This window comes from Rissa tridactyla, chromosome 2, assembly GCF_028500815.1.
Source record: "Rissa tridactyla isolate bRisTri1 chromosome 2, bRisTri1.patW.cur.20221130, whole genome shotgun sequence".
Taxonomy (NCBI): Eukaryota; Metazoa; Chordata; class Aves; order Charadriiformes; family Laridae; genus Rissa; species Rissa tridactyla.
This window is the reverse complement of record NC_071467.1, coordinates 145041915-145054288: the sequence shown is the minus strand read 5'-3', so window position 1 is coordinate 145054288 and position 12374 is coordinate 145041915. Positions and strand designations below refer to the sequence as shown.

Here is a 12374-nt window from a genome sequence, read left to right as displayed (position 1 = left end):
GCATGTTCAAAAATTCAATCCAGGAAGGTTCCCTTGGACCAGCCTTTCTGGAAAGTATATCCAACATGAGCCAAACAAAGCTGACTCGGGTGACCGGGTAAAATTGGATGTGATTGTCTGTGATATGTAGCACTTCAGATGTGATCCTTTGTGTCAAAAAGGTGAAGCGAGTTTCCTCACTTCTTCACCTTTTTCCTGTTAGTGCTTTTGAGCAGCTAAATACAGTGGGCTGGAGGAGCCAGGGGATTCCTCCACCGATGGCAGTGAGCAGCTGCTCCATATCCCTGTTCCCTTGTTCTGCCAATAGCAAAGCTAACCACAAATTCTGAACATGTATATACATGTGGCCAGCCATGAACAGGTTAGTGTGACGGGAGGACAGATAGCCACAGAGAGGACAAACAACAGCCAGACTGCATTTCTAGGGTTCTATGCTCAGGGAAAACCCTACCTATGTCAGGGATCCCTCTAGTACCTGACTCCCAAATCTTACTGTTTCAAGTATCAGGCCCCCAGACCTAGTCTTACCAGCCTACAGCCCCTCAGCCTCCCTGGGAGCTGGTCCCAGACCCTTGGCCTCTCCAGTATCCAGGACTCAGTCCACCCTAATGACCAGCTGCTCTGGCTTGAACTTTGCTGATGGGTCACGCGTGCATGCTGTCAGGACAGAGAGCACAATCACACAGAAAACAGTTAGGAACAGGGTTTAGGTTGGACAAAGTGGAGGTAATTTGGCACAGAGCTTAACCAGTGTGCTGACCAGCCTCCTGCTTGCACACTATTTGGCCTCATTTATTCCCCACCTGATCATCCCTCTATTTTCCTGCACTTGTTTTCTGCCATCCACCTAGATTCCTCCCTTCCACTCTCTTGGTCCTTCCCCTAAACATCTCCTAAGTCCTGTATAAGCCTTAACTACTTTTGCTCAATCCCTAGACTCCACCTAAGCATCCCGCAGTAAGTCCTATGCCCCCTTTACCCAGTGGTCCCCAGAACTTGCACAGCCTTCCAGAAAGAGTTTCATGTGTTGGGTCATGCAGGTGGGTTGTGCGGCGGGACTGGGGCTTAGTCCTTCACCTTTGAGGGTCTCAGGAGTGGTGATTCAGGAGAGTTAGGTTGGTTGGGTTCCCCACCGTGTCACTGTGTCCCTCATCACTGTTTGGTCTTTGTGTCTATTTTGAGGAGCCGTTTGGCAGCCAGCCCTGCATCCAGTAGGGATGACGAAGGTGGACGCCCTGGGAGAGGCATGTGAGCCGGCCCAGCAGAGCAGGGCAGCTATATAAACCCTGCGTGTGGAGAATTCCAGTCCCCTGAATGTTCTCCTTGCTACTGCCAGTGAAATCGGTCATCCTCAAGGTGCATCAGAGCAGGCTCAGATTAACTCAGACACTTCACTTTTGCTTAAAAAAAAGGAGAAAAAAAAGAGAGTCTGCGTGTCAGCATTTCCCCAATCTCTTCTATACAGTTTATTGGTACACTTTGTCTAGTTACTGGAAAAGAAATACATACCTGCCAGACTTAGAATAACTTGAAGAAAGTTCCTTGGCTTGCACTTAGCTATTTTTACCCTCTGTTTTCCTTTTTTGTTTTAATGTTCATTAGGTGCACAGCAAAATGCATGTAGTACATCGGTAACAAAGATTATGTAAGGGGATTTATCTGAGCAGCAGGCCCCTTAGTGTAGCATTCAAAAAGGAAAATGAGCGCTGGTTTACTAAAGCCCAAAGGACTCCACATGGACAAGAGCATTAAAATAACATAAGAATGAAGAAGTCTGCATCTGGCCGGCTCCAGGAAAGTGTCAGTGCTGCGTGGCAGTATGTTTTCTGCACCATTTGCTGTCTGTCCGGGGTTAGTCTGAGAGCGGGCAGGTGGCCCTGAACATGATCCCAACAACATGGTTTGGTGAAACGGAGCAAACACTTGATTTATTTACTGCATGCTCGTAGAATTACAAATACCTAAAGACAAGGGTCGTGATGATACAGATGACTTGAGTAAACAGAACACACTTCTTTCTCACTTGGATAGTCTTTTTCCTTCTTGCTGGTGTGTTTTTTCTCTGCAGCCACCTGTGCTGGCTTCTGCCAAAGAAGCTGAGCATGCTTGTGCAGATTCTGTGGCTCAGGTCCTTTTGCTTCATTAGGTGGAGCATGTTCTAGTGTGTGCCTCATCCCTCAGGGTTTGCAGCTGATGCTTCTATCTGGCACTAAATTGTTTTTTCTAGTTATATGTAAGTGGGAAAGCCCATTTGATCTGTGACAAGAAAACAAGGGGAAAAAATATTCCACTACAGTCTGTTGGAATTCTCAGCTGTGAGGACTTCAGGTTCTGACCTATGAAGTTTCTCCATGCCTGGGGCTGGTCTGCACGTGTAGGCTGAACCGCTCACAAATCCATTCAAAATGGAGCGTGAGAAGGAAGATCAGACCTCCTGGATGTGCTTGAAGATGTGAGTCCCAGGGAGAAATTCTTTGTAATTGGGCTAGTTTGATAGGACTCTATCCAGGTGCAGAAACAAATCATTCTCTCCCTGGTCCTCTCAGGCTGCCAACTCATTATACTGGGCTAGCTGGGGATTGATTTATTAGCAGAATAGATTGTCTAGATGAAATCTCAATTCGTGTTTGTCTCTGTTTTTAAAGAAATAAGCATAAGCACATCCTCTCCTTTCCATCTTCGTGACAGTTCCATGGAGATCCCCCTTGTGTGTCTCTCTGGCTTTGTATCGCGGCTGAGATTTTCAGTGCTGAGCTCGCTGGGTGTTAAATAGGTCTGACTTTCAGAAAGCAGATGCTGGTGTTCCATTTGCTTTCAAAACCCTCTCTGCCAAAAGCCACATTTCTTGTAAAGTCTTTCAAGTTGGGTATGCAAAGTCATTAGCCAGTTTTGCAAATCTTGACCTGTATGTTTTCCTTTAAAAAAGACTTCTTTTTTTGCTAGGTTTCTATGAGCTTCCAGCTGTGCTCCCCTAACAAGCCTCTCATTTAAAGTACTTGCTTCAAAAGGCTGCTAGCCTCAGAGCCTATAAGGAGAAGTCTTTCCTTTTATTACTGTATATTAATTAAAGAAATGCCTAACACCTACGTGGAATTCCTTTCTGGAAAAAAAATAAAAAATTAGTTCTCCTTAACATGTGAGATGGTGAGTTCAAAGAAGCAGGGATTAAATTAACCAGTTCAAGAGCTAGCAGAATTAAAATTATCCAGGAATTGCCAGCCCTATAGGAGAGCAGGTGTTTGTAAATCATAGTCACCTTGGCTCAAATCTCCCTACACAGACACATCTACCCCAAGGTGTCTATGCATCCAAGTGGACTGTATTCCCTTTACAACTGCTGTGTTTGGGCTGCTGAGCCGTCATGGCAGGACTGACGATGCTATTGTGAGGAGCACCACAGGGAGAGCCTGAGCTCAGGCCAGAGGTCCATCTGGTCAGGGTCCATCTCTGATGGACCACCTGTAGGGAAAGAGGGTGGGAAACACGGCATGTAGAGTTTGAGTCTTCCTCTTCTTCAGGCGCAGCAAATGTAAAGGGGAGAGACTGAGACTGAGGGATCTGACAGAAAGGATCCCTGCGGGGAACTGGATGATGAAGTTGCCAATAGGAGACACATGGGATGGATGTGCTTATTTTGGAGGATGCACGTTCTACACAGTCACCGAGACAGTGAGCTTTAGGACAGCTTTGGCAGAATACTTCTTTTTGCTTCTTTTGCTTTGTACTGTTTTTAGGCAGGAATTCACAGTAAGTCAACGTTGGACTGTATGAGTCAGCAGAGTCTGTAATGTACGGTAACTAACAGCTTGTGAGAGCGTGCAAAGTGGGAGCAGAGGGGGAGTGGTTGCTTTGGGTGGTCTTCATCTGGCATTTTAAAATATCTAAACGTGAGCGTCTGTGTGTCAGCTAGCTGCCCACTGTCCACTGTAATTGGTGGAAATCTGTAAGTATAGCAACCAAGCATCTCACAGTAGATACTTGTATTTGGCCACCCAAAAAAGGTCTCTACTGGCTTCATTAGCCAGATCTCCACTGACTGCAACATGGGCTTGGATACCTAGCTTTGTACCTGCACTGAATTCTCTCCTTCTTATCTAATTCAGGATCCAAAAAATGACACTAGCTACAAAAAAGAGCTGAACGAAGATGGGAAGAGGTCATCAGTTCCTCTACAGAGTGCCTCTGGGGGTTAAGACCCCAGAAAGCACGTGAGAAGATTAGGGATTTCTGGTGAAAAGTCTATTTGAAAGGTGATGTGCAGGACTTGGGGGGATTAGGGAGGGTGATGCCAGGGCAAACTCTGCAGAAACTTCGGGTTATAAAGATTATTGGGGCAGATGGAGGGAACAGGTTGTTACGCTTCGGAGTGCCTTGGGGCTGGGCTCTGGGGTGTGAAGATTTGGGGCATTCTGAAGTGTTAGGCATACCAGAGTGTGAGGAAGACCAACTGGTAGAGACCTAAAAATACTGGAGCAGTTCTACAGTGCATTAAGAGCTGCAGGTTTAGTAGCCCAGAGGCTCTTGCAGCCATAGCAAACAAGCAGCACCATTAACCCCTGCCCCCTTCAACCCATCAGTGCTTCCTCCACTTCGGAGCATGGGGAGTGAGGAGTGAGCTGGTATGCACGCAGATGACAGGCCAAAGCTGAGGTTTCTGAAGAAACTTGCAGAGACCTTCAGATGATGAACATCTCTGGCATTGCTGCCATCTGCTCTCAGAGCACTCGCAAACAAGGGGCAAAAAATTAGCTGAATAAAATGAGTCACTCTTGTCTGTTCTTCCTCATTAAGAATCCTAAAACTGCAGTTTGCCATCCGAGTGTGCAGGGAAACCAGATATTTATTTCACTTACCCATGCAATGCTTCTCTTAATTTAAATCATTTGACTTATGTCACAGAGAATAAAAATAAATTATGGGTAAACTACCAAAATAATATGATACTTGCAAAGTAATTTTAACCCCCACTATTTTCTCTCGCTGGTACATTACTAGCAAATTAAGCCCCATTATCTGTCCCCCTTCCTGGGAGGAGATGTGTTTTGAGGAGGTGAGGTGTTAGCAGCTCCCATGGGAGGAAAGGCCAATCTCAGTGGCTCAGAGGAGATACCAGAGCAGCAAGAAGCTGCACAAAAACTACTGGGGCAAAAGCATCTTACAGTAAGTGTTTGAGAATTGCAACAAATACAGGCTAGCCAGCATGTATCGGTCTTCATAGAATCATAGAAGGGTTAGAGATGGAAGTGACCCTAAAGATCATCTAGTTCCAACCCTCCTGCCATGGACAGGGACACCTTATACTAGTTGCTCAAAGCCCCATCCAGCCTGGCCTTGAACACTTCTAGGGATGGGGCATCCACAACTTCCCTGGGCAACCTGTGTCAGTGTCCCACCACCCTCAGAGTAAAGAATTTCTTCCTAATATCAAATCTAAATTTCCCCTCTTTCAGTTTAAAACTGTTACCCCTCGTTCTATCGCTACACCCCCTGATACAGAGTCCCTCCCCATCCTTCCTGTAGGCCCCATTTAGGTACTGGAAGGCTGCTATAAGGTTTCCCCAGAGCCTTCTTTTCTCCAGGCTGAACAACCCCAACTCTCTCAGCCTGTCTCCATAGAAGAGATGCTCCAGCCCCCTGATCATCTTCGTGGCCCTCCTCTAGACTTGCTCCAACAGGTCCATGTCCTTCTTGTAAGCACTTCTTTCAGCTTTGGGTCTCTAGTGATATCACCACTGATTCAGCCTTTCCCCTCTCCAGCTTCAGCAGCTGGGGCTGGGGACCGTCCTCTTGAGGTCACTGTAAATACCCACATTTGAAGCTGCATCTGAGCATTAAAAACCCACCTGAACCTGAGCTCAAAGCGAGCAGTGCCGCAGTGTTTCATCTTTGTTTCTCAGATTCCAGTACGTACCTGGAGGTAGCATCTCTCCAGGATCGTACTTAACTGCGCGCACCCTTTTCATGCTGCATACTCACCCTGTAGGTCTATTACAAACATAAAGTGAGAGCAATGTATTTCTTATGGCTTGTTCTTGAAATCCTCTTTCAAAATGCTTAACTCAAGAAAATCAATGTGTGCATTAAACACTTTACACTGGTTCACTAGTTTACACAAGTTTGCTCTTTTCATCTCTGAGAGTATGTAGTGTTCAGTTAGTGAGTGTTTTGTTGTACAAGAGAGAAAAATTGAAGGCAGTTGTGCTGAAGGTGGTTTTTAAAAGTGGCTCTTTTGAATTTTAACTATGGTTCTTTTGTAAATTCAGAGATTTTGGTAGCAAGACTGTATGCTTTCAAGTTACAAGGCTCTTTGCCTGATCTTATGCTGTAAATTGCAACATTTAGCAATTTGTGGTTTAATTTAGAAGGATCACCTACTTTCCTAAATGCTTAAGTAATGTGGCAGGCTGTGGTTATTGATCCTCTCTGAATTTATTACAAGAAAGCTGTATTCACTCTTTCCTCTTGGGAATGCCCCTCCTGAACTGCATGCTTGCTAGTGACAGCTTAGACCCCTGATACATAACCAAAGACCTTGCCTAATATCCTTGCAACTGCTTAGGGAATTTTTATTAAGTAAAAGCATCATTAAAGTAGACAGAATGATGAAGTTTAATGAGCATCTTTCTCACTTGATACTGTTAGTTTTGCTGCAGCAGCCATAGTGCTCTCATTTGTTACTTCCAGTGGGGCAGATAGACAGGAAATGCAGGGAGATTTTGTTTATCTTTATATTTGCATACAAAGAAACATTTATGTTTGTGAGAGATATTTGCTTTGAAAAATATACACAACGAAAGAAAGCAACTGGAAATCTGTCTCTGAGGCCTTTCTGCATTTTCAGTCTTGCATTTAATCTCCCCTTTCGCTTCAACATAATGAAAAGGCTGCATGCAATACTGTAGCTGCTAAGTCTACAAAGGTTCAGCAGTTTGTGAACTGTGCTTATAATAACTAGCCTCTGACTGTTGCTGCAAACCGCAAACATCTCAAATATTTATTTGCACTCCGGATTTTATTCTTCAGCTGAGGTTTTGGTCTGCAAGTTGTGTGTAGTGTTCTGCTCAGAGCTATACCAGCTCCGTGAACAGGTGATGTTCCAAAATACCAAGTGTGAAGGTGCTGCCATGGATGTGTTATCAGCAGTTATCTCACAAATCTGCCTTGAAAGAGTAGCTGCAATCTGCCTCAGTTATTCCTTTGTCTGTTTATGGAGACCATCTGCCTTTGCTAAGGGTCTGGTCATACAAACGGGTATGTTAAGGTACCATCTCCCAGTACATCAGCATCCATCAGCCAAGCTGCGTTGCTGTCTGTGTGCATGTCTTAAGCTGACCTCCACTGCCCAGGACAGTGTGTGTGTCTCTGCATAACACGTTTGACTTCGCCGTGATGCCGGAGCAAGAGCATGTCCACGGTTAGTTACTACAGCTTGGCTGACGGTGACGTGCAAGCTGTGTTTTCAGTGGCTGTATCCTTCCAGTAGGTATCAAAATCACTAAGGACTGTACATATAAACTCCACATCTATTACAGCCAAAGGGTTATAGGTTCTTGTGTAATTCAGATAGTTGCTTCTCTGTGTGGATCAGGTCCATTAATTTTTTCTTTTGTTTTTTTCCTGTTTTTTTTTCCTTAGGAGCTATAAAAGTGGTGTCTGTTGTTATACTAGAAGTTCATTGAAAATTGTGAATTCTCTTTTCCCTAGTGTAACAGAAGGCAAATTCTGTCCCAGAGGCATTATCACAGTCATTATTGTATTTAAATGTTGTTGTGACACCATATGTCTCCTCGTATTTGATGTGTGCAAACACAAGAGAGAGTCCCTGTCTGCGAAGGCTTATATAATCTAAATACGTCTGATCCTTGCTCTTTGTGTAGCAGACTACTGTGAGATATTGTAAACCACTTCTCTTCAGTTGAGACAGAAACGTGCAGCTGAAAGTTCCTTGAAATTTTGCCAGAGCAACCTAAGTAGATATATTTGATTTGCGTATTTCAAACCCAGTACTTACTTTCCTGGATGAAGTTTCGGGGCACATGCACAGAAGTGGTTGGATGTGAGAGTAAGTAAAAATAGCGTAAAAGTGCTGCAGATGTCTGCAACTCATGCACATTTACTACAAACATAGTATTTGCATGGGGCGGAAGGAAATGCTGGAGCACCGATAGCACTGAATATCGTAAGGAGCAAATATCAAAGAAAAACTGCTACCAAAAGTACTTACAGGTCAGTTGGGATTTTTACTGCTTAACACATGCAGTGGCTGCTAGTCTTCATTTCACATTCAAAAGACGTTGCCCAAGTAGACTTTACCAGAACTCCAAAGTTCATTGAAAATTGTCAATATTCAGTTTCTGTACTTCAAAAGCATCTGTGTAGGCAGTAGAATTCCCACCACACCCTTTTACCTCAGAAAAAGTTCGGTAATCTAAGTTCTACTTCTCTGCAAACTTGAATATTTGCACTGAGAAAGCAGGAAATGAGAGGCACAAGGAATGCCAAGTGTCGTCTGAAAGGGAAACTCATATAAGGTTTCCAAAGCAAAAAAGTGAGGCCTAAACCAACCTGAGCAAAAAAAAGGGTGTATAGCACCTGAAAACTACTAGAGCTGTTACAGTCCTCTCTGGGTTGACACTAACAGGGCAAAGGAGCTGTGGGACAGCAGGAGCTGGAAGGCACAGGATGGTGAAAGGGAAACTTCAGTTCCCATCCACGGAGTTTTTTTGTGCTCAGATACAATGGATCAGTGGATTCTCTGTAAATTCAGTGCTTAGAATCCTAAATGGGGACTTCCTTATTATATGAGAAAAACCTTACATTCTACTTCAACGTAGCATTATTGCTCTAGAGCCAAAAAACAGCTCGAACGTTAATTTAGTATTTAACTAACCATTGGTGTTGCAGATTTGAGCATGCATTTCCGCTTCTCTGTCGCTAACTTCTCAGAGTTACGAAATTATTGCTGACAGTGATTCAAATGCTACCCTGCATGTCGTTGAGGACAAGATGCTGCTTTTCCCCTGGCTTTCTTCTACCCTGGATTGGTTTCTGAATGGACAGCCTCCTTGAATGACACTTCTGTGCTCTTCCACAATGACAGTATTTCCTGATACCAACACGTCTCCTTCTGTGTCTTCCCTCCTTCAACTCACTTAATGCCTTCCAAAACAGGACAGTTATTTAGGATGGATGTTTGATTAGTACGCGTGTCGTGTACTTGGATAAAGTATACCCTTGTGCTGTTGGGGCTGTATCTCTTATGAAAAGAAAAATATGTGTATTGTAGCTAATAGTCAGCATACAGTTATCACGGAGGGTCAGGGCTCTCTGCGTTTGTCAGAAAATGGCTTCTGATCCCTTGTCAACAGTAGGTGATGGCACACATGAAATTTCAGAAAGGTGAAGTAATGTCGTAGTTTACAGTTGTGCTTCCCTTGAGGAAGGCTGTTTTGGGTACAGTGCACCTTGACAGCAGCCTGCTCGGCAGCGTGATGTGAAACTGCAGCTGCTGAAGAGGTGGAGGCGAGCGCTGCCTCTCCACCCCACCCCACGAGAGGCTCTAATCCCATTCTGCAGTCCAGGAACACCAGGGTTGAAGTATCCTCCAGATGCAGCAAAATAAAGCTCAGAGCACACGGTAGCTTTTAGCCTCGTGACTTCTATATGTCTTAGCTAAAATCTCTCTGTATCTGACATAAGTAGCCCCTCTGTAACCTTGTAGTATGGCGATTCAAGAGTATGTCTGTTTGGATCCTTGTTCAATGTCTCTTGCGTATAGTTGACTGCATGTCCACCAGGCCCTGTAGAAGAAGGAGGGACCGTCCTTTGCTGAAATTAGTTTCAGCCTGCAAAGCAAAAGAGGTCACTGTAAATAAAGAGTCACTTTGTGTCTGAGATACCCGCTTAGGGTGATACCCACCGCAGAACTGTGTATCAGGTCATGCTTTCTGGATAAGTAACATCATTACCATGAGTGACTAAGTCTGTACCAACACGACTAAGTAGCAAAAGGATCTGTACCTGGTCCTTGTTTGCAGCAAGGGCTGGACAGCCATGCAAGCTGCGTACACAGATTGCCATGGGGGAGAACGCATGGCGAGGGGGGGTGCGATGGACCAGTGCAGCTCGCCTGTGACAGCTGGGACCTTCTGCTTGCTGCAGACACGTGAAAATGCAGGACCTGGGTTCTGTGGCGGCAGTGCTGACAGCTACCCATCCAGATTTTGACGCATCAAAAGGCAATTTTAGGAAGACTCGTCCCCAAGCCCCTAAATCTGTCCTGTTCCTTGACAAGTCCACCCAAACGTGGAAGTGCAGTGGCACGAGCAGGTGCAGCAACACAAGGAAGGCTCTTGTGGGAAGTGGTGCCGTTATCTTCTTCAGTAGCAGAATCCCTATCAGGTGGTAGAAATTGGTGTCCAACTTGACTGGCAACAGCCCAGTACAGGATTGGGGCGGACACTCACCGGCATCGGGCTGAAGTGTTAGCAGGGAGACGCCTTTCAGAGGGATCTCGGTGTTTCTGTCGTCGTTGCCAGTGTTTATGCAGCTGAATGAGCAGAAACAAAGCTCGTCTCTGTTCCCTTCTAGATACAGACACCCCCGCAAAGTACGTCTTCAAAAAGCACTTTGTGTCAATAAGGGAAGTTAAGTTTGAGCTGTGTTTATTTTGGGTAGGTTTTTAATTTAGTTTAATCAGGATTACTCATAAATTATCTATTAATTACTATGTGATATTTAGCAAGATCCTCTCAGCCATGTAGTCTATTTAGCTTCGCTGTGAATGCTAGCCGTCTTAATTGTAGGATACTTTGTCAACATTTAATCAGTGGTACTTACTAATGTGGCATTGATGTGTTGGTAGCTGTCCCAGTACTATCAATCATGTGCGAGCAGCAAAGGCGGCCGTGACACCATTGCTCTCTGTCACATTATCAAGCTCTTGGGTTTTCTGGTTAGGGATGATGCTCACTTTGCTCTAAGTGGGCACTCTATCTCTCCAGTTCAACCCAATTTTTGTCATTGTCGACTTGAATACATATCCTTGCAGCCTTCCGAGCCTTAATCCCATAACTGCAGAATAAAGGTTGCTAGTTTCTGAAGGCAGAACTGATTGCTTCTTCACTGCTCCAAAGGCCTGATCTTCCCGATGTTACTCTCCTGATAAGTCACAAAAAACCCTAGTATTATGGACTACAGTGTAACATTTAATAGAAAATTCAGTGTATTGAGACAAAATAAATACAATAACCTTCCTTTTTTTTATGTCTGGTAACCAGATGCGTTGTTTAACATGTTGCAGAGTAAAAACCTTTGTTTATCACAATATTCTTTGTGATAAAGGATCACAAATATTCTTTGTCTCATTTCCTTACAGTCTTTATGGCAGACACATGCAGGCGAACCCTGAACCTCCAAAGAAGAACAACGACAAGTCAAAGAAGATCAGCCGTAAGCCTCTGGCAGCCAAGAACAAATAAGTCCCTGGCTTCTGCCTCTGTTTTTGTATCTTTTACATTGCTTTTGCATGTGCCTATAATGCGCCTACGCATCTCCTGTTACTCATAAGAAAGCAGACACTAGAGGTAAAAGCAATTTACTATGTATACTGCTTTAGAAGATACTGCTTAAGGAATACAAAATTACATACTCTCCTAATTATGGTCACGTTTATGTAGCCATTTAATATATCACTGTTAAACACATTTTAACTTTTCTATTTCTATGTATATTAATGTCCTCTCTCCACATGTATCACGTCCTATTAATATCAGGGGGTTTGCACCTATATTATATGATATTAAATTTCATATGATATTCCAAGTTATTTTAATAAAGGTCTTTATTTGTATTGTGTTTCAATTTCTTCAGTAGGACTTCTGAATAGTGAATTCCTCGAGGAACCTCATGTGTCCAGTTTCCTGCAATGTGTTAATTTCTTGTGCTGGAATGCAATAGCATTTTATCTGATACAAGTTAGTTAAAATGTAAAGCATTCTGTTCAGGGAGTGAAAAATTTTAATCAGTTTCTGTTTCTTTTTTACATTGCTATGTCCTGCTTTTTTGCCTTGAAGGTTATTTTGAAATCAAGGAGTAGGGGAAGGGAGAGAGGAAGGAAAAAAAAAAGTCTTTGTAAAGAGCTGCCAATTGCCAGCCTCAATTTGGAGAAAGAGAACTTTCTCATTTGAAGAAAATGGTATTTCTGCCAATTTTTTTAAGTGATTTTTTTTTTTTTAGGCAGAAAACCCAAATAATGTATTTAATCTCTGCCGTGAAAGTGCTTGTATTGAAGAGCTGTTCCAAATGCCTTTTGAAAATGCCACAGGTTCTATATTTATCTGTACAAAGCCAGCACCACAACCAAGCTCAGAAGC

General features: G+C 43.8%; 1 protein-coding gene across 3 annotated transcripts in view; it reads left to right on the top strand.

Annotated features, from left to right (window-relative positions):
• The window catches only part of RSU1 (Ras suppressor protein 1), a 107200-nt gene extending 95349 nt beyond the window's left edge, over positions 1-11851 (top strand). For 2 of the 3 annotated variants that reach the window (XM_054190945.1, XM_054190944.1), the window contains exon 9: positions 11378-11851. In XM_054190945.1, coding sequence (XP_054046920.1) covers positions 11378-11480 — 103 coding nt within the window. In that variant the 3' untranslated portion in view covers positions 11481-11851. The remainder of the gene's footprint in view (positions 1-11377) is intronic. The other variant, XR_008464775.1, reaches the window with a different exon arrangement.
• The last annotated feature ends 523 nt before the right edge of the window (positions 11852-12374 follow it).